Source organism: Neolamprologus brichardi, chromosome 8 (genome assembly GCF_056152115.1).
Source record: "Neolamprologus brichardi isolate AB-2024 chromosome 8, ASM5615211v1, whole genome shotgun sequence".
Taxonomy (NCBI): domain Eukaryota; kingdom Metazoa; phylum Chordata; class Actinopteri; order Cichliformes; family Cichlidae; genus Neolamprologus; species Neolamprologus brichardi.
Window position 1 is genome coordinate 16,708,831 of NC_142111.1, and position 26,468 is coordinate 16,735,298.

A 26,468-nucleotide genomic window follows, 5' to 3' on the forward strand; every position below is an offset into this window, starting at 1 on the left:
ACGTGATGACGACAGGTGCAACTTTGTTGGTGATGATGGACTTGGCCTTGTTGTTGTGGATGTTGACTGTCTGGAAGGGGCTCATGCAAAGAGACTGCTTGCTGTCAGCCATCGCGTTGCCATGGACACTCTCAAGCGGCGACGCAACAGAAACGGGCTGTGGTGCGGCACTGGCAGTTGTACCCATGCTCCACAAGCTGCTGTAAATGGCATCGCAGTGGACTTAGAAACAGGAAGCAATCACACACGAACGCACGCACACAGCGGCGGAACATACAATAGTGTGTATTTGGAGAGTGACATCATTTACAAACATACTTAAGGTGTGAAAAGTTATTCAGTGCTAGTCTCATGCTAAAACTAGGAATAGGTTAGAAAAAGGTGTTACTCACCAGCGTATGCTATGTAAATAGAATTTTGAATTACTATGCAGATTTTTTTTATTTTTCACATCATGAAACATTTTTTTCTATGCTAGCATCACGGCTGAGGATTGCCCACTAGTGATGTCATTAAATGTGACACACAGACAGACAGTGAAGTTCCTGTAATACTAAAGAAATACATACATTTAAAAAGTGTGACGAGTTACACTTGAGCAGGCTTTGCTTGCTTGCAGGTAGGCCATATGTGTACAGGGCAAAAGAGGACTGGATTTGCTGAAAAACCGTCTCAAAACCATGCACTTTATTAGATTTTTCAAATGTATCTGAATTAATGAACAATGACGAGGCTAAAAATTCTTAAAACTGATCTGTTATATTGGCCCCCAAAGGCTTAAGTCCTTCTCTGTATCTCTCTTGTGTTTTGATACAGTGCTGCCATGAGGTTATTTAGGGTTTCAGGAAATTAGGTACTGACATTCATGGTCGCCAGAGGATTCGCTATCTTTGTGAGTGCTAAATAAGAAGACCGGTACCATTCTCATATCTGTAGAATATAGAAGAAGTGGAAACACTGTTAAAGGCTATTATGATCTCAAAGGGTCTGTTTGGAAGGTTTTTAATATGGTTAACCAGAGCCACGGTAATCAGTATGTTTGGATGGCACTGCTCTTAACATATAATCAGAACGAAAGAATCTACATGTTGAACTATAATTTTTCTGATTATCATTGCAGTTTTGCAATTCTTACATGGCAAGCATTCAAAGCTGGATATAGAAAAAATCTGCTTTTATTTTAGCGATCTGCTTAACGAAAAAAATAGAAATAAGAATTACTTCTTTATATGATCTCAAATTAATTCCTTTTTCTTTTTATGAGCAAAAAAATAACTCATAAAATCCGCCCTTTTTAGGCTTAACCATTAATTTCATTTCTCTACAGTTTCATCGTGGTCATAGTGGTAGGGGTTCAGAGTCTCCAATGAGAGCCAGCCAGGTTTCAACAAAACCTTTTCTCCTCTGAATAAAAACCAAGCTTTCCAGGGAGCTCTACAGATAAACAAACAAAACTTCTGACAGCCAAGCAGGCCACACCATCAGTGCTCATTAACATCGCTTGTAAGACAAAGCTGGCTGGGAACCTATTACCCCTAACTTAAATGAACAGAATAATACATTGAGTCCCTAAACACAATCAGACAGAATGAATCCAACAAACACAAAATCTACCGAATGTCACACAGTTTAGCCGTATGGAAGCTTAGCCTTCTAGCTGAGCTCAAAGCACCTCTGTGTGATCATCAGTTTTGAATAGAGTGGGCTCTCAAGGTGCAGAGAGGCTGTGGGTGAGAGAAGTGCCGCATGAGTCACAGCTACTGTCTTCTTTGTTGCTTCTGAAGGTAAGAAGGTAGGTCAAGCCTTGTACTCGGAGACTTTTTGATTCAGCAGAAAGATTCTTCTCACAAGCACAACGTGTTTCCTGGTTTGGATTTTTTCTTTATGTACAGTATAAATGGTTTGCAGTTCAAAGAGTTCAAATAATTATATGATTTCAGTAATTATGCTTCTATCAAATAACAGCTGCGGAAAAAGACTGAAGGCAAAAGAGTCAGAAACCCTGCCCGAGTTCAATAGGAGGAAGCCAAGTTTTCAATGCTGTGCTCCAGCAGCTTCACAAATCTATTTAAGTCCCCGTCACATACCAAAAGGTTCTCTGTTAGCATAATTTTGTGGCCACCGCAGGAAACGTAACAAAAAACACTCCACGACGTAACAATTCAGTAAAATATAATATCTTACGCATGAGATGAAGTGCAATCTGTGCTTCCAGAGCCTTTTCTTTGCTGCTTTCTTTCTGCCATGGTCCAAAGGAGTGTGAGAACTTGGCATCACATCCAAAAAAAGAAATCTTCCTTCTTTGAATCCACTCACCCACCCCCAGTCGGAGGGAAACACCCCTTGTGGGAGTTCAAAGTGCCAGCCTGCTTGGCATTCAGGCAAAACTTCAGAAGTTATACTTTTCAGACAACGTCCTCCTCGTCTTTGCTCCGTCTCCTGACTGATGTTGGGGAATAGATTCATGCAGGAGACTGGAGTCTCAACGGAGGAGACCAGGGGAAGTAGCAATACATCTGGCAGCCAGATGGCTAACGCTTAGCTTTCTTTCACATGGGCAGGCTATGCACAAAGATAACACACAGCTGACTCTTTCCAACGGACAACACATGAAATGATAACTTTATTATTCACTTGACAGAAGCGGATCCACAGAAATATTTTCTTTTTTTTTCAAAGCTTTTTAACTTCTGCTTTTATCTCATAATTTTTGCTTATGTTAGCAGGAAATTGCAATATTTCTTCTCTTTCCTTTGAAACTTTTCTTTTTAATGAATAAGGGTGGCATGAACCAATCTATACTTGCAAATTCGACGTGTGGGCTAGATAAATGATACAGAAACAAGCTGTGGTAAACATTGTACGCCCAAGTATACCACAAGATGTAGCAGATGTAAAAGTGTTGCCAGTTTTGGACTATCCATGTAAGATATGCCCATTTTTTTTACAGAGCATTAAAGCTAGGAATACTGTGGCATCATGCCACCTCACTATTCTGTATACAAGCTACGAAGATGGAAAGGGGGGTGGCTTTGTTGCTGCGCATTTAAGCCCTCGGGAGAGATAGTAAAAGAGCCAAATTGACAGTAGTAGAAAGACATAGCCAGCACTGCGAATGCTGATGGTTTGGACATCACATGGATCTGATTCCAAAATGCCGACACACGATGAAAAATGAAGCACATTTTGCAGGCCTGCTGCAGATTAGTGTGAACAAGCAAAGGTGTCATTAAGAGAGGTCTTTTTAACACTTTTAAGGCAAACCGTTCACCTTAACGAGTTTTGCTTTGTTCTTCTCTTAAAGTAACGGGTAGAAACAGACTAATTTCGATCTCTGTCCCTTTAAGGGCATTTAATCAGTAGGTTTCTTTTACCCACCACCACAGTTATGCATGGCTCTGTGTTTAGTGGAAGGCCATAAAACACTGAAAACAGATTCTCACATTATATTCAGCCACGCACTAGAACTTCCTAAATCTTATCGCATATGTGATGTGGTTGTTTGCGAAACATCTGATAATTGAGGATACGTGATACTTTGCTTTGACTTTTCAGCAAAGAAATGGTCACACTGTAGGCTCTGCTCTCTTACTTTGCAGCCTGTCACCAGTGCTGCAAGACCACGGTGCACACACTTTGATACAGACGTTCTTGCTGGACGCAAGAGCAGCTCTTCAACTGCACTAATTTCAGCATGGGCAGACCTGGTCTCCGCCCCCAGGCGGGCAGCTGGGGTGGAGGCCTGTGTAGAAATAGCCCTCAGTCATAAACATCCTACTGGCAAGCCAATCAAGGCAACTCATTAGAGAGGCTGTTTATCCCACACATCAACCAGAGTAGTACTGCACACACACTGAAGCACTGCACTGATGCTGCACTGTGTGCGGGTCCGATGAAAGATAAGTGGGATTCAATGAAATAAGTAAATGCACACACAAACAAAAACAATAATCTTGAATTCAGCTTTCTGTGTTTGTGTAGGAATCTGCCAACAAAGCTGTGATCAGCTGGTGAAAGTTAACCAGCGGCACTAATATTTAAATTCAAAGACAGCATAGTGGGCTTACGACCATGGAAACCAGAAGCTACTGCCAGCCTATCAGTACTGCTCCATTCAGGACAGCCCCATTTAAATTCAGCCGGTGTCCCAACTTTGCTGTAGCAACGTCTTCAGACAAAAGGGTCTGAGCGCAGACAGGAAGGAGCTTGCAGCTGCAGGATGCATCTGTTGGTGGCCCCGAGGAAGGATGCAGAGCACCCTTTATTCATACGAGATGCAGGGGTTTAAGAGAGATGGGTATCACTTTGTAGTGCGCAGGAGATCTTTCGACACAACTTCCCACATTGAGGTTGAGAGGAGAGCCGCCAGCACGTCAACAAAAGCCACATTAAAATTCTAAATTCAATACAAATTGGCATCACCTAATTCATAATCAGGGATCCTGTGTATTTTCTGGTCTCCATGGAGGCCACTCGTTCAGTCTGAAAATGTTTAGGCTGAAAGCATGCTGGGTACACAAAAATAAGCTGATTTAGTGCAATGCAGTCATGTCGTGTCTGGAAATAGCCACACAATATCCCCATCAACCATCTGATCTTCTGTGCACTAACTTAAAGTATGACATCTGAATCCTAATTTTATTTAATAATAACAATGACACATTGTCCCACTCTCTCTCATCACAGGCTAGACCGAGAAAACCCTTCTACCAAACTCAGTCACACCCCCACACAAGCTAAGGAAGTGTAAGCACACCTTGACAGGAAACGCTTACATGTACTCTCTGAAACTTCCTCCCTGCAGCTGTACGCATATTTCACCAACGAGGTTAAGGGTTGCAGGCGTGATTCCACAGGACATTGCTAGTTCCTGCCCTAAAATGTCAGTTCTGCACGGAAATGAGCTCAGTGCTTCCTCTGCAAAAAAATCTTTTTTGTGTTTTCCTTCAACTGTTCCAAAAACCTCATTGTGAATTTGTGTCAACTTGTGACTTTTGCTAATCATTGTACAAAAGAAATGACCCGGTTTACCACAGTGTGCTCAGAAAGAGCACACTGTGGTAAAAAAGAAGCAGCGTGCTGATGCATGGTGAGAGGATGCTATTTTCAAATCTGATCAAATGTGTGAAATAGCATTTCCACTGCAAGAGTTAGCATCCAGAGTGACAGCCGAGGTGCACGCACTGACTGGACGACATCTAAAGGAAATGGCATGTAGCACTAGTAAGAGCTGAAAATCCACTGAGACACAAACAAACTCTGCTTCTGCTACTGCAGTGATACGACATAAATCACGAGTAACCTTTAGCCTTGCGCATTCTTGCTTTCATCACAGCTTGACAGTGAGCTCCAGCTAAAAAGGGTTTACAAATCTATTTTTAAAAACCCTGTCTGTAATTTATTTCATCTCAACATGCCAATAATATCTTCTTATTTCAAGCCTGCAGTGGTGTGGTTTTCACTTTTTGTAAACCTCAGTGTCTGGCCACAATATTCTGGCAGATCTGCCGGTTCAAGTGACAGCAGATAGATTTTACACCGAGTTGTTAACATGTTACATTTCGCTTGCAACTCGAGCTAAAGTGCTAAACTTGTGTAAGTGCAAACAGATCTTGACTGAGCAGCATTTTGTAAGATGGTCAAGGGTGTCTGAATCATTTCAAACAGGTGCTGGTCACTCCGGCACAAGAATGAGAGTGGATAAACATTTAAAAGGAGAGCTTAGGCGTCACATGCCATTAAGAATGCAGTCCATGTAGCTGTGTGAATGTCAGCCATGACTGGTATTATCAAAGAATGTTGTAAACAGATTAAAAAGATATTTTACATCTCTTAAGTCTCATGTAAAATCACAGCGTGCATCTAAAGAACAGCGCATGCCATTTCTTTTGTACCTCTTGAAAACATACTGATGACACGTTTTGCGACCACAAACCAGCAACAGGAGTCAAGTGTCACAACAAAGAAAATGCAAAGTATGACAACTGTACCTGACATTCAGCTGCTCATTCCACCGTCCGAGAGGTGCGCGAGTCTCAGAGAAACACAATCACCAAACAGAAAATAATGGGTTAAAAAGAACCAAAATGACAGCTCTCCGGCAGGCGAGCAGTCTCACTCAGACATCCCCACTGGCATCTCTGTCTGTTCTGTGAGGCAATGTGTCTCTGCCTCCTGATCAAACTACAGCAGGCGGCAGTCTTGCATCATTAACATGTCCTTATAAAGCAAGTCAATGAACATGTCCTTCAGTAAGGACAGATCCCAGACAGCCACTGAGTAGGAAAAGACGGGAGTGTGCAGGGAGGTGGGGGGGGGACGGACTCCACTGTTGGTTTGTTTGTTACTTTTTTGTATGCATCCCCTGCACATGAGGTGCAAGGTTGCTGGGATTTGTGTGTGTATGAAACTGATTGCGCATGTGTGTGTGTGCGTGCGTGTGTGTGTGTTTGGGGGTGGGGAGGGGGGGTGAAGAGGATGTGGAGGCGGACCCAGAGGCTTACTCACCATCCACTTCGCCATCCAATCATAAACCGGAGCCTCCTGCCAGCACAATACCTTCTGAACACACAGACCTTTCAGCAACTGTATCAAACTAAACCGTCACTTCTTACACAAATTACGAGCAGATGCAGCAGTAAACCCTCACTGCAGAATGTAAGGTACACTTGCAACACCGACAACATAAGCCTAATTCACTGCAATGCGCTAATTACTCCATTCATTAGCAGTTAACACATGTCATGTCGAAAGTAAACAGGCTTACAGCTGGGCAAATACTTAGATTTAAGCTTGAGTTTTAGCTGTAAATGCCTGCGTGCTGTACCCTTTGTAGTCATAACAGTGAGGGTATGTCAGTTCAAACAGCAAGCATCCTAAGGTTTGAATAAGGCACGAACACAGCCAACAGCATCTGCTTGCAAAATACCTGTATCGAAATTCTGCCAAACTTACCCGTTCGGGTAAGCACATTTACAGTTAGGACTCCAAATTATTAAACAAAACGGCCAACAACATCGGGCTTATCGTCTGAGTGAACTGCATGTGAGAATATTTTCTTACAAAAGTATGTGCGATCACAAATCTGTCACAAGATAATGTCCACATCAAGCTGATTTGCAAAAGTGGTAAGTGGTTTTTTCGAGATATGGATGTAAAATCTACTGCTGCCACACCTGTTCCTTCCTTCCTGCAGCCGCGCAGGCCAAAGATTCTGACGTTCTTGCAACACCGTGAATGTGAAACCAAACCCTCCCATGGCCCGCAAACCTCAAAACATGAATGAATCCACCCAGGAAGTGAGAAGTAACAAATATTCGTTTGTTTTCCGGGGGGGAGATTTTGTAATAAACTGTCATAAAGCTAATGAGTGACCCACCTAGGCACAGGCTCATGCACCTTCCTTTTTTTTTTAAATCAGAAAAAAAGCATAATTTAGAATAAGAGGATATTTAATGGCAGACTGAAAAAATATTCTCTCTGCTTAATGTCCCCATTGGAAAAGGACTGTACGGCTTTTATCACCTCTCTTGTTCAAATCTTTTCTCAGGCCTGGTGTCTGTCTTATCTCCAGAAAGCCAGTTTGCTAAGAGCCTTGTAAGAGCAATTGTAAGGAAGGGGGAAGTATTTCGCCTGAGACAAGTTCTAAGCTTCCAAAAACATTAGAAATGAAATACATTATTAATGCTTTCAGATAGTCTTTTCATCTTTCTCACAGCACAGGGACACTGTTCCCAAATCAAAATGTTTCCCTAATCAATCACTGTCAAGTTAAAAATACCTCAGCAGCTCAAAGCTCTTGGGAAGATGAAATGATAACTAATTACAAATACACGGGGGCATGTTCTGGGTGGACTTACAGTGCAATATTCTCTTGAGTCCATTGATCAAATATGACACCTTGTGGTAAGAATTAACAACTGCATTTAGATAATTATCTAATTTCCAAAACACTTCTTTTCATTTAGACAACTATTTAATCACAATCAGAAAACAGTGCCCAACTGGGAAATTAATTAATTTACATCAAATGTCCTCTGAGTAACTTTGGATATGAACAAAATTATATTTACTGGAAGGCATGCCTCCAAATATTTTTGATATTATCAAAATTATTTTACATCAAATTTTTCTTAGAATGTAAGAAGATCAAAAACATTTTCAAATGTTTCTTAATGGGTCTTAAAATTATGTAAATACAATTAAAGGAACAACAAGACATTGGAAGCAGTACAGCCTTACTGCTTCCAATGGAATTAAGATGATTAGGAGCAGCCAAATCATCAGCCAAGTGCTTGTAATAAAAAATTAAGTGATAATTAGCAACCTTCTCTCTAAAAGCACTTTTGGCAGTCTGCTGGTGTTCAGCTGTTTGTTAACACAATACAAAAGAGGAAGGAGGGTTATGTAATTTATAAAGATTATGAAAATGTAGAAAACAAGCTGGTGTGCCAATTATCCCAGGAGTGGTCATTGCAACAAATTCACCCCAAGGTCAGACCCTGGAATGCTCAGAGAAATCACAAAATAACCCAAGAGCTACATCTCAGACTCTGGAGGGCTCAGTTAGTATGTTAAATGTTAAAGTTTATGACAGTATGATTAGAAAAAGACTGAATGGATTGTCCAGAGAAAGCCTCCTTTCTCCAAAAGACAATGGCAGCATGGCTTAGGGAGAATCAAGGTGCAATGGCCCAGTCCAAAGCTTAATCCAACTGACATGCTGGACCTTGAGATCGGATGCTTGCAAACATCAATAAACTAATTCAACATTTTAAAGTGTGCCAAAATTGTAAGAGACTGATAAATGGAAACAGAAAACAATTACTTCAAGTTATTGCAGCTAAAGGTGGATCTCTATAACCCACAGAATCATGGGGTGTGCTTAGTTTTCCACACACTGCTTCTGCATTTTGGCTTAGTTTGACACAGTGTAATACATAATTTTTTATTGTTCATATGAGCATGCATTTACCTAATTTGAAGACTTAGCAAGGACCAGATCATGTTTAATTATGTCCTCACTGAAAAGTACACTTTTTTCAGTTCAGATCACTAAGACCTTAGAACTGAAAAAAGTGTACATTCTTTTCCACATAAAAGCATATTATGACTCATTTCACCTGCACTGCATTTTTAATTTATGTAGATAGTAATGGGCTGTATAGCCAAACATGCATATGGTAGATTATAAGTGTTTGATTAAGTCCTAGCAGTTTTATTGCAGTCAGCTGTTATTTATAGTTTCATTATGAACATGGGGAAGGTGAACAGTCACAGCTATTTTATTGCCCAACTTCAGAAAATAAAGAAAAGAGAGTTGGGACCCGCAACACCCCATCCCGAATTTGGTCCCTCTCAGTATTGACTCAGTTGACCTTGACTTGGCACAATACTCTTATAAATGATTGCGAATATGCATCCAAATCAATTTCAACAAGCAGCGCTGGGACTTAAGGAAACTTGAACCTAACTGAACACCTGTTTTACATTTCTCAATCCCTATGAACAGATCTACTATAAATCATTTTGGAAACAAAGTGGGGGGCTTTTCGTGGGGCATGTCCAAACAAACAACTTTTAAAATTACACGTAGGAGTTAAGTTTCTCATCCAGCCCTCTTATCAAGATAAACGGAGAGTAAAAGGCTCACCATTTAGTATTTGGCTGCTCAATCATCCAGGAGTTTCGTTCTATCACTCTTGATTAACTGATACTCGTGGTTTGATCGGGTCAATCAGAGGCAGTTTCAGTGCACCCCCACCGCCACTCCCACCGCCCAACCCCACCCCCCATGACATGAGGTAAAGCGATATAAACCGAAGAGCCTGAAAGGCTAACCAGCTGGAAGGACCAAAGTAAACAAAGACCTTGACACAAAACTGAATAAATCAAAGAACATCATGTGCTTTGTGCGTTTAGACTTTATATCAGGCCTAGTAAAATCTTACGCAGATGCAGCATGACGTCACTATTTGCCTATTATATACTGTATATGCTATAAATGCACATGCAAATACATGACGCGGTTTTAGATTATGTTTCTGTTAGTGGTATTTGTATGTAGAAGTATTTGTTTTGGTTCATTTTCCTGTCTTATGAGCGCTAACATATAAAACACCTATTATTAGTACATATCCAGTTTTTGCATAAGTGATGCAAATGCATTACGCAGAGCATAACACATTGTTTTTCTCAAACCTTTTATCATTTGCATGCATGTACTGTAATGTCATTTTCATGCGCGTGCAATTGTTGCAGTGTAACACATCAGGACATCCTAGAAAATGTTTGTTTTTTATAAGCAAATAAAAACATAAGTTAACGGTTATCCATTTATGCATTGCCATAGTAATGAGCCCCAACTGCCTATCGTGGTTTGCACAACTTGTTTTTATTATTATTATTATTAGTTATCACTGTCAGCGCCCAAAACACCAGATTGAATGCACAAAGCAGTGCAGGCATGGAGAGATGGGGGGTGGGGGTGCCAAGCACATGTATGCCCCATCAGCCACACAAGCACATCATGAAAATATCCTTCACTGCGGAAGTCTAGTCCAAGCAAAAGTCCAAAATCCATATTTGCTGAAGATTGTAATCTAGAGGGATACTGGGGTCCAAAAACGGCACGAGTGCCAACTTTCTTTTTAGCTGCCATGACTCGTGCAAGAAAAGACCCGTAAACTTTAAAGCTACTCACCATTTCAGCACACGGTAGGTGAAAAAGCGACGGGCCAGTTAGGAAAACAGACCTCGGACCTCGGTAATTCCGGTGTAGACGTTGTCGACAAAGTGCACCGCTTTTTAACTATACAGATGGATAAAAAAAATATCCATTAATTTTTATCCTTTCTCGGGAGATTCTCGAGGAAAAGGATTTCATTATGTGAATGGAGACGCATAGCGCATGCGCAGTTAGCTACAACCATCCACAGATGCTCTTTGCAGGAACCAAGATTTTTGACGTGCAAGCTTTGCGAAGATTTAAAAGGTTCATTGCTGTTATGACACTTTGAAATTAAGCATTCTTATAATAGGTGTATACAACTACTATTAATAAAATGAAGGCTTATATATAAACATTACACATAAAATTAATACGCTGTTTAAGGAATTCTAACCAGAAAAACACCAGTGAGTTCAATAAATATTGATTTCTGACCTTAAAGAAGATGTAAAGCTTTATATAATAGTATAGCTTTAAAAGTAAACATCTTAAAGTTAAATATGAGCGAGATAAGACGTGTTTCCTGCTTCATTCTATCTGTGCTGCTTGATAGTGTCCCAGAGGTCTATATTAAGTTTCCAGCGACTTTATCTCAGTTTATGGTAGGCCTGTTTTATCCGACTCCATCTTTTATCGTAATATTCTTGTCACAAAAGGCCATTTGAGGTATAATTAGAAGTTAAATTAGGCCAAATTATTAACAAATGCATAATAAATGTAGTATAAATGTCATGTGCGTTCCCTATATTACTGGTTGCAGTGATGTTTTAACATTAATAGTTCTGTTGCCATTGTTGTTGTTGTACGAAGACATGCCTGATGGGTAATAGAGCCCATTAATTGTCCCTGATGTGCATTTCAAGGGGCCCGTAGTAGACTAAATTAGACTATGGGAAAGCCTAACAATTAGTGCAAACCAAACAGATGAAACAATTAGTCTGAGAATGGGGAGTCAGGCTGCAGAAGCCCAAAGAACATGGTGCAAACAAAACCTGTGCTCCTTGCAAACACCAACCCAGGCGCCTCATTACCAATTGAATAGATGATGAGCTGTCAGGTAGCAAGTCTTGAGGACTCATGTCAATTTCCTTTAATGTTCTCAGCTACTTGTTAAACGTGAAAGGGGGTGGGTGAGAGTATATAAGGCTCCCCTGCTCTTCCAGAGGAGGAATTTGTCATTAACCGACCTAAAACATGCGCTCATGGGGAGCTTTGGGTGTTGCGCTCCATGCATCTTTGCTGGCGCTGCTGGCTCAAGGGATTCATAAATCCAGCGATGGGGTGTTTATGAGGCCGCTGCACCGTTTTGCCGCGATGGACCGAGGAACTGGATATCACCTGCCGAGCTACATGATGCAACTTTACAGGAATTTCAAGTCGAATTTTTCCGGTCTTATGGATACGATGGAGCAAGATGCCGCAAGACAAGCGGACACCGTGAAGAGTATGATGGCTAAAAGTAAGATCTGGCTCATTGCTTCATAAAAAATATTTGGTTTGTTTGTCAGAAACGTGCAGGGAATCGTTTGACATTCGTGTTTTATAGCTTTGGTTCGGGTCAGATGTCTTCTCTACCATTAATAAATCATCTAAGATGTTAAAGGGGTTTAGTTTTTCTGTCAACACTGCGTGCCAGACGACCTCAGAGGTCTTCAATCCACATTCCGCTTAGGGGGTGAATAACCATGCAGGGATCAGCGTGTGAAAAGGCCGGTATTCTCTCTAATTCTCAAAGCAAACCTCTTCTTCGCTAAATAGGTGATGTTGATTAGATACCTCGCCAGACATCCCCCTATACAAATCTCTTGCTTAGTCAAATCAACAACCTCCTTCAGTTCTTTTTCGCACTTGGTTTGATTAAATTAGAGCGCTGGATTTAACGGTGGCACAAGCAGCCAGCACAGGACACCCCCCCCCCCCCCCCCCCCCCCCCCATCCCCGCTGCAGAATCTAATTTCACATCTCCGTAAAGTGTTAGAGTTACTACCTGTTTGTTTGACAAAGGATATGCAGAAGCCGTGAGAAGCAGGGATGTGTTAAGTGATTGGTTTCGGCTACGTGTTTGGTTTGAGTGGATTAATAGCGCGGGTGGTTTGCACTTTTGATCAAGAGTCGAACTGAATAGGCAGCGGACAATACAAAAGTTAAATGTTTTAAAGCCGTTCATCCCTTAGATTAATCGGAACCACACCTGTTTAGAATCACAATGGGTCTCTTTACAGATGTGGGCGCAGAGCAGGGTGTCCATGGGTAGCAGAATGAATGGGTTATGTTGGGAAAAAGCATAAGCAGCTTTGATTACTGAAATCCCCTAATCACGAAGTTCTAGATGACATATATTATTATTTTCTCACCAGATGAGCCTGCATGTTCATTAAAGGTTTCATTTTTTGATTTTATCTGACTTCTGTTATGAGGTAAATAAATTTTCAATTGAACTGGAAAACTCATAAGGTTGAAGCTGTAGGCCTTCTTATTGATTTGCATCTTCTTTAATAAAGCTGTTACAGGCTGCACACTGAAAATGTCATGTCATAGTTAAGATATATGTTGCACTTATACCTTCCATAAGTTTATTTAATTTGGCGAGACCCTACATTATCAGAAAAGTAACCTTCAACAATCCGATGATCACCTTTCAAAAGCACTTGGAGATTTTAAGGAAGGAAAAACGCTTAGAGGAATAGATTTCCAGCAAAACCAGGCTCACAAAGTTGCAGCTATCTACCACCTGTGTGGTGAGGAGGGAAAGACAGCAATCTAATGTTTGGTAATGTAATAATTGTGATGTTTTGGAGGGGGGGGGGGGGGGGGGGCGTTAATTTCCCGCACAGGTGGTTGTTTGTTGGTTTACATGCATCAGTAACACACAATCAGTCATTATAATCTGTGTCATACAAAGTGCTCTTCAATTATGCTAACTCTTCCATTTTTGCTATATCAGATTTGACGTACAGACATAGATCCTGGGTGGCGACATTTGACCTCCATGCGCTGGGAGCTGACAAACAAATCCAGGCAGCAGAGTTGAGAATCAAGCTACCTTGGACAATGAATGTTTCCAACATTAGCGTGGAGGTGTATCACCACCATGACCAGGATCAGCATCTGCTGGCACTGCTCACAGAATCGTCACTAGTCACATCATCGCAGAGCTGGAAAGTATTCAACATGACGAATCCCCTCTTGAGCTGGCTTAAAGAGAAATCAACAACAAGAATTCGACACAAGCGAGTGTCAAGAAGAAGGAAAGTGATAAAGAAAAAGCGAGGCCTGCCTCTTCCCGATGAGCCTGTTTATGAAGCAAATTTGACAAAAGACCAGGATGTGAGTGACCGGGCCTTGCTGGTTGTCTTCTCACACACAGGGTCTGATGAAAACTCAAAGGCTAAAGCGAGCTTACTCCATACAGCTGAACAATCCAAGTTCTTCTCCCCTGCTGAAATCAAAAAGAGGCGAAGGAGCAAACGGGGCCAGAGAGAGCAAACAGCAAGAACCCCACAGCTGTTCAAAAGAGTGAGTGAAAAATCGCTCTGTCGCAAAGTGGACCTGCATGTCGACTTTAATCAGATTGGCTGGGGGTCCTGGATTGTCTTTCCTAAAAAATACAATGCCTACCGCTGTGAAGGCTCCTGCCCTAGTCCTCTGAGAGAAGACTTAAATCCAACCAATCATGCCTACATGCAGGTGAGTGCCTATCTAGAGTTTCTGTTCTTACACATATTCATATTATCATCATAGGAACATGATGTATGATTGTATGCAGACCGTTTAAAAATTCATATGCACACAATCACTGGCAGATATATGCATCAGGGACAATTTGGGATAGCGACTACCTATCTATCTATCTATCTATCTATCTATCTATCTATCTATCTATCTATCTATCTATCTATCTATCTATCTATCTATCTATCTATCTATCTATCTCTTTACAGCAATTCTGCTAATTTTTAAAATACCAATTACTTCACAATGGAAGTGGCTGAACTGTAGCTAAACCACTAAAGTACAACTTATGGAAACAGTACTTCAGACTAATATGTAATAAAATAAACTTTACGTGATCAAAAATGATAACAACTATGAAAAATCTGCAGGCAAGCAAAAATACCACTTAACTCAATTTACCGGAAGTCCTCAGTGGCTCTTGAGTCAAATAATGTTTATCTAATTATGTAATGTAATGTATTATGTAAGTAATAATGTAATAATGTTTTTTGTTCACTAAAAAGAAAAAATTGAGACATTTAGCTACAGTGATGTGTTAGATCAGAGACATATCATTGTGAAAATGCACTACATACTGGTCAAGTGTGTGGTGGTGGCTGTCTGATGGATGTCTTAACAATGTTAACTTGACACCAGTTAGGACTGAAGAAAAAGGGTGGAGGGCCTCTCTAAGGGGGTTCACAAACAGAGAACAGTAATGGTAAACTATATATTACAAAAAGGAAATTATTCCTGTGTTTTTCTACCCAAAAGTGTTGTTAATTACTTTCAAAATGACAAAACAAGTATCTCAAATACTTGAATCACTATGCAAATATGAATCGTAGTTAATAGTTTTTTTGTGTGTGTGTGTTTTTTGTTTTGTTTTTTTTACATTTGTTCATTCATTCATTGGAGCTTATTCCAGCTGTCTTAGGGCGAGAGGCAGGGTACACCCCGGACAGGTTGCCAGTCTGTCGCAGGGCTATAATAATTGTTTTATTATTTTTTGTTTTGCTAATTTAGTAAAATGTGAGGATTTGAAGCTTTTCATCACAACAAATCTGTTATTACTCCTTTTCCACACTATGAAAAAGGGTATAACAAGATATAATTTTTTAATCTCAAATATGACAATTATTTATCAGAATGTCTGTGGTTTAAAGTGGTTCAAAATATTACGTTAAACACAACAAAACATATAACAAAATACAACAATCAACAAAGCAAAACAACTTACTAAATGAAGTGAAAAGCAGATTAGCAAATATCAGATGACAGTAAGTGGGTCAGTATGTCAGTAAGCTAAGATAGGATAACCCTATTACTATATTTCTTTAAAGAACTGCAGTTATCTACAATTGGCCTAAAGCCTCTCTCTTTCTTTTTCCAGAGTCTCCTGAAGCATTTCCACCCTGACAGAGTGGCCTCACCCTGCTGTGCACCAACCAAAATGAGCCCACTGAGCATGTTGTACTATGAAAATGGAGAGATGCTCCTTCGACACCACGAGGATATGATTGTGGATCAGTGCGGGTGCCAGTGAAAGCTAAAACCAGCTGCAGAGCAGGCTTAACACTGTACAGAAATTCTTGACAGAACCAAGTAATTTCTGAAAATAAAATAAAATAAAATAAAATAAAATAAAATAAAATAAAATAAAATAAAATAAAATAAAATAAAATAAGAAGGAAGAAAGCACTGCAAGACTGTGTCGGAGCGTTGTACAGAGACAACATTTTGATGTGTGATGTAGGCTTTGGTTTGTAAGAATAGTTGCATTTTGAGATGTACCAAAATGTGAACTCAAAAATGGGGTTCACCTATTGTCACAAACTAAAGTTCATTCACTTTAAATTATCAATTGTTATAATTGTAAATATTTAATGGTAATGTTGATTAATATTTCAGCACAGTTTTATTGTTGACTACCATTTGTGTATATTGTTATAATGGCTATTTATATTGTTATATTATTGTAAATATTAAAATAAAATTACTTATATGTACATGTTGCACCCTTAATATGTATTTTGTTATGCTGGTTAAAATGTATGTGGTGTATATGGTTTTTAAGATGCTACAGCTTCATGACAAATAGCATGGTGAAGCTTATGTTTAGCAACAGGATTGTGTGTGAACTGTGTTTCACAAAAGCACTCACATTCAAAATAGGTGGACTTTTCTAGCTGTTTCAGTCATCTACAGTAAGTGACTGCCAAATTCCTCTTACATTCAAAATAAAGCATTGTAAAAGGAATATCCAGCCAACACTCTAAAGTTGCAGTTTGTTGTAACAATGCTAAACTAGGTTCTATTCTTCTAAAGCAATAGAGCTCATTGTATTCAAATCCTTTGAAAATATACTGACTAACCAGGAACTTGCCAGATTCATGACTATGGCAGAGGTCAGACTGGCAATAGCTGACCAGGACTCAGAGGTAAGACAACATTTAACTTCGTAATGTCAGTTTCCACTCAGGCAGATGTGGTTAACTATTTAATTATAGTTGAATTAACCAGCAACTATTTAAAAAAATCTTTTATACGTGTTCAATAAATTTTAAAGATGGTTTAAGTTATTTAGTTGTGGTATTTGCGCCTTATTACTTATGGAATTCGTGTATGACGCTATTTTTTTTGTTTTGTATTTTAAATTTTCGTGTTCTGCAATTTCAAAGCGCAGGACTGACGCTCGTGAATATCACGTATGTTAGCTAGCAAGCTAGCCGAAGCTCATGTTTTCCTAACCGAAGCTAAGCATAAACTTGCTTTTGCATTGTTTGATAACTTCTTTGCTTATATGAGGTATTGCTAACGTATCGTACTGACCGGAAAAAATAGCGCAACAGCAAAGAGGTGAGCCAGCCAGCCTCTCCCCTGGTTAAAAATACACACTCATTAAACTTGCCTGGTGGGTTGAGAAGCTGAAGCTAAGTTAGCTAACACCGGCAGCTGCACGTTTTGGTAACACTAGCAGGCTTTTAGTTGAGGTAAATGACTTTTTTGTATAGCTTCAATGACACAGAGTATATCTATATGTCTGTCAACCGGGAATTTATATTAGTCTGGTAGTGTAGGTCTGAAGTAGGTCTAAAGATTTTTATGTTAGCATACATGCTTTATTTACTAGCTTTATGGTTAACCAGAAGTGAAAAGCGATCTTCGTGAAGGCTCAACTGAAGCAGCGTTTCTGGGGTTTTATGTTACTATTTCCACTTTGAGGACTTAATGGGTTTTAATAATGGGCAAAGGCAAAAGTTGAATTTCTCTCAAACACTCTGTAATTCAATGTAACAAATGTTTTATGAGTTGTCTTTAATATTACTTTACCACAAATTACCAGATAGTTTCAAATAATTTTTTTATTTTTATTTTTATTTAAAGAATGGCACTGTGTCTTTTTCTAGATCTGGAGAAAGCATATGAGTGCCAAGAAAGGAACTGTGGTAGTCTTAAAAGGAAGTCAGGAGCGATGGAGAAGTATGTTAGGTTGGTGTAGGACATGTATGAGGACAACAAGACAGTGGTGAGGTGTGACAGAAGTGAGAGATTAAAGGCAGAGGTGTGGTTCATCAGGGATCAGCTCTGAGCCTCATTCTTGTTTACAGTGGCAATGGACAGGTTGACAGGTGACGTCAGGCAGGAGTCTCCCTGGACTTTGATGTTCGCAGATGACATTTTGGTCTGTAGTGAGAGCAGGGAGCAGTTGGAAGGGATTGTTTAGAGGTGGAGATATGCACTAGAGAGAAGAGAAATGAAAGTCAATAGAAGAAAGACAGATTTCACGTGTGAGAGAGAGACGGGTGTAACAGTGAACCTGTAAAGGTAGTAAACATAGATGACTTTAAATACCTGTGGTCAACCAAACAAAGCAACAGAACAGGCAGTGGACAAGAGAGCTGAAAAGCAAGGGCAGCTTGATGGTGTGGGTGGAGACCAGTGTTAGGGGGGATGTGTGACAGAAGGATAGCCGCAAGAGTGAAAGGAAAGGTTTATAAGATGGTAGGGATACCTGAATGTGGAGCTGCCAGGCAGGAGTAAAAGAGAGAGACCACAGAGAAGATTTATGGATGTAGTGGGAAAATGGCATGCAGAGAGTTTGTGTGACAGAGAAGGATGCAAGAAGTAGGGTGAGATAGAGGCAGATGATCCACTGTGTCAACCCATAAAACAGTCAAAAGAAGAAGACAATTCAACTGTTTAACCTGAGCTGTCTTTCGTTTATATTAATTTCTAATCTTGTTCATTCAAAATTGTGAATACTGGAACAAAAAAACAAAAAAAACTCAAATATATTCATCAGTGGAGTACTTGAAAGTACAATATATGAGAAAAGCTATTTTTTTCTGATAATGTTTTTATTTTTTGATTGTTGATAATCATTTTTTTGAGTAGGAATTAGTGCTAAACAAACATAACTAGTTATAAAAACTCAACCAGTTCAGAATGTAGATGTAGATAAGCAAAGAACTAAGACCTTAATATTGTGCCAGTGCTAAGTTTATTAAGCTAGAAAAGAATATGAAGAAGAATATGAATCCATCTGACTTTGTGCTGTTAATACACTTGCAGGTCCAGTCTTTACATTAAATTCTGTTAGAAATTGCCATAATGTAATTAAAACCAAAAGTGCACAAAAATTTGGAGTGTGTCCACGTTAAACAACTAAAGTGTGACATTTATCAGTGCTAGCAATCTTTAATGAGATTTAGCCTTAGAAGGTTCATTTTTAGCCTGTGGCTGAATTTAAAACAGGCATCGACTGTGTTGTGCTGACTTCAGTGGGATGTCAGCATGGGCAGCAGCTTTGACTGATAGTGTAGTTACTATTTTATCATCTTATCATTTATATGTGGAGGTATGTGTAATGTTGCATTATGTCTCTTAGGAAAAGTTAAAGCAGAAAAATGGCTGAGGCTGTTGCAAAAGTGGCCCGGAGGATTAATGCTACTGTAGAGGAGGGAAAAGATAGTGTGGGTAAGAAACACTTTAACATATTCTTTCCTTTGTCTCTCACTTAATCTTTGTTCAGAGCATATAAATGAATTTGTTGTCAGAGATAGTACCAGCAGGTGGCGACATAGGCTTAAATTTAACTGCTTCATAACTTGAAATGCCAGAATGTAATAATAAGAATAGTAAGTAATCATGTGTAATTATCAGAGTAATTATAGATTTACACTGTGTTAATGTCTGATTATTTTATAACTATGTTCTTCTTCTTCTCCGCAGACCTGTCAAAATGCATGCTAGCTTCTTTCCCAGACGGTGTGTTCAAAGTCCTGAGGACTGTCACAGAAAACATCCGAGTTATCACATTGGCTGACAATGAGATGAAGGTTGTTTCTAGCAAGTTCTTTACAACTTTCACTCAGCTCAGAGGTAAATGATGTATTTTTTTTTCATTAATTATTTAAATTTTTAAAAGCTTGTGCTTTAGTATACTGTTAATCTCACATGCTATTCACCTCACAAACGTTGACAGAATGTCTTCATGCTCTGATGGGAAAAACAGCCAAGCGACCCTTCGATTTACTCGTGTCTTGAAATACCTTGCAGAACTGGACCTCCAAGGAAATGTGCTCACCAAACTGCCCGATTCTGTGTCGGAAATGAAGCATCTGACCAGCATCAACCTGGCTAATAACAAGTTCTCCATCTTCCCTGATAAGCTTACTGAAATAGCCACACTGGAGCGTATTGATCTTCAGGGAAATAGCCTTACTGGTAAAAAAAAAAAAGAATTGTTAATGTATCCTCTTTGTGAGAAAGGCACACATTTACACATCTCAGTCTTTTTGTTAATTTTTTCTCTACAGAAGTACCACTGGAGAAGTTGTCTGACATGCCATCGCTGAAGTGGCTGAATGTGAAGTCAAACCCTCTGGACTCAAACACAAAGTCAGCTCTGCAGTCTCCTCGTAAATTTGACATTTTGTCAACAGCAGAGTCCTAAAATGCACGATAAATGTATTTCACCTCCTGTAGCATGGAGCTGTGTGCCTTTAATTGCTTAAATTGAATTAGTTTTGTGTTACAGGCAGGACAAAAATACTTCAGGATATCATTATACTGTACAAGCAACAAAGTTGTGCGGAGACCTCTTTCTTTGACTTTTCAATGCTGCTGGGAATCCTGTAGGCTCTACGTTTGGTATTAAGACTTCTGGAAATTAAATCACTCATTCTTGATACACCATTTGACATTGTTTCAAATTATATATTTATTATGGCTTATTTATTGTTTTTGATAGGGGAAAAAACAAATATACATTGAAAACTAAGCAGTCTCTGTGTATTTGTCCTTTTTTTACCTGGTGACTTTGCTGAGATGGTTATGTTATATACAATACGGAGTTTGTATTAAATGGCACAGAAGTACAAAAGTGTTCAGGATTGTTTTTAAATGTTTTCATGTTTCACAAGTCTCTCTCTCTTTTTTTACCATTTTGGGTGAGTATTTTCTTTTCCAAATCAAGGATCTAAGAACGGATTGTATTGTATTAGTGAAGCACTTGGCTATGCAAATACAACTGACTGGAAGCTAAGATTGGACCTGAAAAATGTTTTGCAAGAAGAAACATTTGGCTAAATATTATACATGCAAAAATAAAATCTAAAGAATTGGACTAGAACATAGATTACAGCTGGAGCAATAATTTAAACAAGCAAGAGAAAAGCAATTGCTAAGATAATAGTCTGTACACACAGAATGTCGTCTGTAGTTCACCCTCTGAGTGCAGGTACTTCTCACACAGGTAGATACAGTATGATGAGCTCACAGAATAACATCCTTTCAAGATGCCTGAAGGTATTGTAGCCACATTCAAAGTTGGATAATTCCAGTTGACTGTAACTGTAATAGAAGCTCCAGAAGATGGAGACAGGTGCTCAGAAGAGCAATTCAAAGTATTTTACTGCTCAAGAACACTTTAAATAGCATCCCTGCTGAGTCTGGATTATTTCACCTGATGTTTGAGCGCAGAGTTTCAAGTCTGCATGTATCATTAGAAAACCAAGAAGATCTGGTGAACGAATAATCCAAATAAACCTTTTCTAGGGTGAAAATGGGTTTGAATACACATAATTTCTGTTGGGAGAAGTCATCAGATACAGTATCTACAAGTCTGCCAAAGAAGAGTGTTCTTTGGACATTTAGCCTGGTGGCAAGCTTTCAGTCCCACGTGACTTGTCTGCTTCCCAGAGTGTGACCTCGCACTCAGCATCACGCTCCTCTTTAATTCACTGTGTTTTAATTACCGTACCTATAGGCAGAGGAGCATTCTTTCTTTAGTGCTATTGTGCAGTTTGACAGGTTATATTAAGCAGTTTTTGGCACATTTTTGCACATTTTAGTTAGGTTTACAGCAGGATTTTTCATATAAATAGCTGAAAGTTAATACTTTATATATGATAAAGAACTGTACAGTTACATGATTTTAATATAGAAATTGCACGACAAAGATATAAGACTACTCCCACACATGTATTTTGTGTTTTTCTTCCTTTTTTCCCATAAGGTGCTTTAATGCACTTTTACTCTGACACTACTTTTTATTTGGATAACAATATATAAATGAAATGCATGATTTAAGTGACATAAAAAAGTTCAGCCAAAACAAAACAAGCAAATGAAAAAAAAAAATTAAACTTTAGTACAAAAGATTAATATAAAAACTTAAAGGCATTCATGTAGAATAGGACTCTGTGCTCAAATGTATTACATAACCATGCAAAAATCTTTTCTCAGTGTTTCCGAAAACAAGCTCATAAGTATGTTATCGAACAGTTAAAGTGAAACTTGAGATGTAAGAAGTCACAACACTGCACACCACCTAATCCTGCCGTGTTAATTGGCTTACAGCTAACACCTGTCAGCTCCATCTGTTTTTCTGTGAAAAGAACTCTCGGGAGCCACAGCTTGTAACGGGGAACTCGAAAACAAATCACTTCGCACACAGAGAAGGCAGAAACTTCACGTCTGTGCTGCAGAATGCATGTGGCAGCCACGGAGAAGTGGTAACAGAAAGGATTAGTTGCTGATTACTATTCTGAGCAACTCTGCTTCACACCGGTTACTTTTGTAAGCTACAGATGCCAGTGCTAGGTGTGATTTGAACACAGCAGCCATACAGGAACAGGCAGAAGCCAGCATGGATCTGTCACCAGGTGTTTACACCTTTCCCACAGCAGCCCCATTGTCAAATACAGGTGTCTGGGTTCTAACCCCATAGGCTTAAGAAGTGCGCATGTCTGCTCCCCTGTCCTACATGACTGCCTGTCTGCCGGGAGCTTCTTAGTCCTGCTGAATTAGTGAACAGACCACACTTGGAGGGGTTTAAACCAACAGCAGACATGAGCTTTACCATCGAGGAGAAGGGCAGGCCGAACACCCAGGAGTACAGGGTGTATTTCAGTAAGCACAGCTCTTTGAATGAACTAGTTTGACTGTTTGTGGGAAATAATTCCTTCATGGATTCTGTATAGTGTAATAGCTGCTTGCATAACATGTATTTGAATAGGGAGATGAAACTGTGTAATTCTTTTCATAGAAAACTCTGAGGGCAAATACATCTCTCCCTTTCACGATGTACCCATCTATGCAAATGAAGCAGAGGTGAGCATCATGTGTGGCTGTTAGTCTTTTGGGATATTAGAGAAGAACTTATATCATTGAAAACCTGCTGATTGTGCCGTATTTTGTCTTGCAGGTTAATTTATTTGCATTTCTTAAATACATATATCTTTATTTTGACTATTTAGACAAATCATTGAATAGATAACAAAAACTGTGGTAGCTGCTGGGTTTCTCTTGAAACTCCTTAGAAATATGTGCAATGATCTGTATCCTACCTTAGATAACCATTATGCCAGTCTATAAGTAGCACAATAAGCCACTAGGAGAATTCATCATCAGGTACGACAGTAACAAGGCTATGTCTCTTACCATTTTTAGAATATTTTTCATGCCATTGTTGAAGTTCCAAGGTGGACAAATGCAAAGATGGAGGTACATAACATATCTTGCAAAAATATGTATTTGTTGCTTTCTAAGATCGCTCCCATATTTGTGGTAATGTAGTGACTACAATCTAAGTCATTGCTTCCTTCTATTTTTATTTTTGTACTTAATGTCTCTGTTTCACAGATTGCCACTAAAGATCCTTTCAATCCACTGAAGCAAGACGTGAAGAAGGGCAATCTTCGTTATGTAGCAAATGTGTTTCCCCACAAAGGTTATATCTGGAATTATGGAGCTATACCGCAGGCGAGTCCCGCTCGGATGATATATGTACAGCAGGAAACTAGGCCATGTCTCTGTTCAGTTAACCCCATACACTTCTCCTTAACAGACATGGGAAGACCCCAACCACAAGGACAGCGACACGGGATGCTGCGGAGACAATGATCCCATCGATATATGTGACATAGGAAATAAGGTACTGGAACAAGTCTGACTGAAGAGACTTACTGAAATGGTGCTTTTTGCAGCTTTTTCAAAACAGTATCTTTAATCCTCAGGTGTGCTCTCGAGGAGAAGTAATCAAAGTGAAGGTTTTGGGAACTCTGGCTTTGATCGATGAGGGTGAAACAGACTGGAAGGTCATAGTGATCAATACTGAGGACCCAGAAGCTGGCAGTTATAACAGTAGGGATAACTTAAAAATTAAAGTTGTTTATGTTGCTGGAAAATACGCGAAGACGAATTTTTTTTTTATTTTTCATTTTCTCCATTTCATGCAGATATTGATGATGTGAAGCGACTTAAGCCCGGCTACCTGGAGGCAACTGTTGATTGGTTTAAAAGATACAAAGTACCAGATGGGAAACCTGAAAATCAGTTTGCTTTTAACGGAGAGTTCAAGGACCGGGTACAGCGTTCAGCATTTTAGTCTAGGTCTTGGTTTGACATCAGACTACACTTCTGATATCATATTTTTAGCTATACTGAATCTGTCCCAATACATATATGATTACATTTTCAGTTTAGAGACATATAGCTTTCTTTTGTATTCTCCAGGACTTTGCCGTTGAAACAGTGAAGAGCACACATGAGTTTTGGAAGGCACTGATTTCTAAGATGACCAATGCCGGCGAGTTAAACTGGTAAACAAGTTGATTAATTTGAAAAAAAAAAAATGCTTTGTGCAAATATAAAGCTCAGCAACATTATGTGACAGATACTATTAGAGGCACTTCCTGCCCTAATTTTCTCCAGCCAATGATTGTGCATTGCATAGATGATAGAGCAGGAAGACAACAGAATATAATGTACTGTGTTGTGAAACAGCATTTGGCCCCCTTCCTGATTTCTTCGTCAAACAAACTTTAATTTGAGTCAAACCGAGGGAATGAAAAATGCATTAAACAATTTCATTTATTAACAGGAATATGCTACCCAATCTATATAAGAAACAAGGAAGGGGGCAAATACTTTTTCACAACACTGTAGCTGCTTTGGTAATGTGTTTCTTGGAGCAAGTAAAACACTAAGTAAACACTATAAATATGTGCACTTTTTGGGGGTGAGAAAGGCATGTGTATAGGCAGATATTTGCTCTATTTAAAAAAGTCTTCCTTTCTTTGATTAGCATGAACACCAGCGTTTCAGATAGTCCGTTCTGCTGCTCTGCTGGGGATGCCGAGGCAGTCGTTAAATCTGTAAGTCCATTTTATTTTTAAATTCATGTTAGCATTCATACCTTCCTATTTGATTAGTGAAGAAACTGGAAACAGAGAAATGCTAAAGGCGGTTTCTTTCATTTTACTCCAGCTGCTCTCTATAAGAGTAATGTTTTTGAGATCAAAAAGAAACCAGCATCTAATGGCTTCCTGTAAAACTGAAAATAGGCCCTGAGAACTTGGCAGCATTTAATTAGTCTATTAATGACATGCACATGTATTCCTCGTGAACTTTAAAGGTGATTAGTTAAGCAAATAAATATATCACCATTTAATCTTTTCACGCTTACAGGCATGTGCTTTTGGAGCTGAAGAACCTATTCCAAGTTCAGGTGGGTGTTTATAGATATTTGCAGCAACTCTGTTTTGTTGCCTCATGGAACTTAAATCCTATGTTTTACTTTTTTCAGTTGACAAATGGTTCTACTATGACAAGTGAGAAGGTAAAGCCTGGGTGGAAACAGGAAATATGTGAAGCCTTCCCACATCCCTCCTCCCTTGATTCCTGTGGATTTGATGTGTCTTGGTTATTTCATATAACATTTACTTGCCTGGTTGTTCAACCTTCATTGGCTGATGTGGTTATTTTTTAATCCAGATCACATGAAAGCTCTCATTATTTTTTGGCATTTAACTTAATGGGAAATTAATGCAATTTGATTTTACTTTGAAAAATAAACACTATATTAAACCATGTCAACTCAATAATTATTTTGTCATTATCATTTATACCTCTGCTTAAAGAATGTGGCTCTAAAGTGAATAACAGCATTTGATAAGACAGACAGAAAGAAACTTCTTTAATATTTGATAAAAGGCATATAACCCATTCCTTTACAGTCTTACATTCAATAATTCATTGGGTTATATGACAATATTGACAATTCTACTACATGATGTATGTACTGTTCCTAAGATGTAATAGCTGTTTAAGATTATAAATGACTTCCTATTAAAGCCTTTAGCTGTAAGTGAAAAGGTCTCATGGTGTTTTTTTCTGCAGTGTGCAATTAAACAGTCAGTTCCAATAAGAACTGAAGGCATTTACATGTGGTTAGAATGTGGTTAGAAACTATACTTTCAAATAAAGGGTGCTCCTAAACGATCAAGTAATAGAGGCCCTAGTGCATAATGTATGTGTAACTTAAATCAGATATGTTGAAACACTAAATATAGTTTATATAATATTATAATATGGTCAAGATATTCAAAGACTACCTCTAGCTGTGTCCTGCTTTTGCTAGAACAAGTGCATATCTGAACCCGGGCGCTCTTGCACCCCAAACGAGAAGCAGACCCCTTAAAAAACGAGCAATGCAATAGATATCACCTTATTGTGA

General features: G+C 39.1%; 4 protein-coding genes across 11 annotated transcripts in view; 3 read left to right on the forward strand and 1 right to left on the reverse strand.

The window, feature by feature from the left end:
• pald1a (phosphatase domain containing paladin 1a) overlaps window positions 1–10,895 on the reverse strand; it is a 54,057-nt gene extending 43,162 nt beyond the window's left edge. Inside the window, exons 1-2 of one of the 6 annotated variants that reach the window (XM_006791108.3) lie at window positions 10,703–10,895; window positions 3–197 (exon numbers count right to left, since the gene is read on the reverse strand). In XM_006791108.3, coding sequence (XP_006791171.2) covers window positions 3–187 — 185 coding nt within the window. In that variant the 5' untranslated portion in view covers window positions 188–197; window positions 10,703–10,895. Of the gene's footprint in view, window positions 1–2; window positions 201–2,184; window positions 2,410–5,990; window positions 6,279–10,702 lie in introns of those variants that run through there. The other 5 variants (XM_006791106.3, XM_006791107.3, XM_006791105.3 and 2 more) reach the window with 5 other exon arrangements.
• A 1,028-nt stretch (window positions 10,896–11,923) lies between these two features.
• Window positions 11,924–15,989, forward strand: ndr2 (nodal-related 2). Its single transcript, XM_006791103.2, has 3 exons — window positions 11,924–12,188; window positions 13,674–14,416; window positions 15,837–15,989. Exons 1-3 carry the CDS (start codon window positions 11,924–11,926, stop codon window positions 15,987–15,989), a joined length of 1,161 nt encoding a protein of 386 aa, XP_006791166.1.
• An 829-nt stretch (window positions 15,990–16,818) lies between these two features.
• Window positions 16,819–20,732, forward strand: lrrc20 (leucine rich repeat containing 20). 3 transcript variants are annotated; one of them, XM_035907882.2, is made up of 5 exons: window positions 16,819–16,884; window positions 19,335–19,423; window positions 19,679–19,828; window positions 20,006–20,173; window positions 20,266–20,732. In XM_035907882.2, exons 2-5 carry the CDS (start codon window positions 19,354–19,356, stop codon window positions 20,400–20,402), a joined length of 525 nt encoding a protein of 174 aa, XP_035763775.1. In that variant the 5' UTR covers window positions 16,819–16,884; window positions 19,335–19,353; the 3' UTR covers window positions 20,403–20,732. The 3 variants fall into 3 exon arrangements, with proteins under 3 accessions (XP_035763775.1, XP_006791164.1, XP_006791165.1); XM_006791101.2 differs by lacking the exon at window positions 16,819–16,884 and adding an exon at window positions 17,147–17,302; XM_006791102.3 differs by lacking the exon at window positions 16,819–16,884 and adding an exon at window positions 17,301–17,436.
• Window positions 20,733–22,765: 2,033 nt separating this feature from the next.
• ppa1a (inorganic pyrophosphatase 1a) lies at window positions 22,766–26,106 on the forward strand. Its single transcript, XM_006791100.2, has 11 exons — window positions 22,766–22,861; window positions 22,998–23,062; window positions 23,402–23,455; window positions 23,594–23,713; window positions 23,799–23,885; window positions 23,968–24,094; window positions 24,190–24,317; window positions 24,467–24,552; window positions 25,038–25,107; window positions 25,421–25,460; window positions 25,539–26,106. The coding sequence occupies exons 1-11, from the start codon at window positions 22,801–22,803 to the stop codon at window positions 25,565–25,567; spliced, it is 867 nt and encodes a 288-aa protein (XP_006791163.2). The 5' UTR covers window positions 22,766–22,800; the 3' UTR covers window positions 25,568–26,106.
• The last annotated feature ends 362 nt before the right edge of the window (window positions 26,107–26,468 follow it).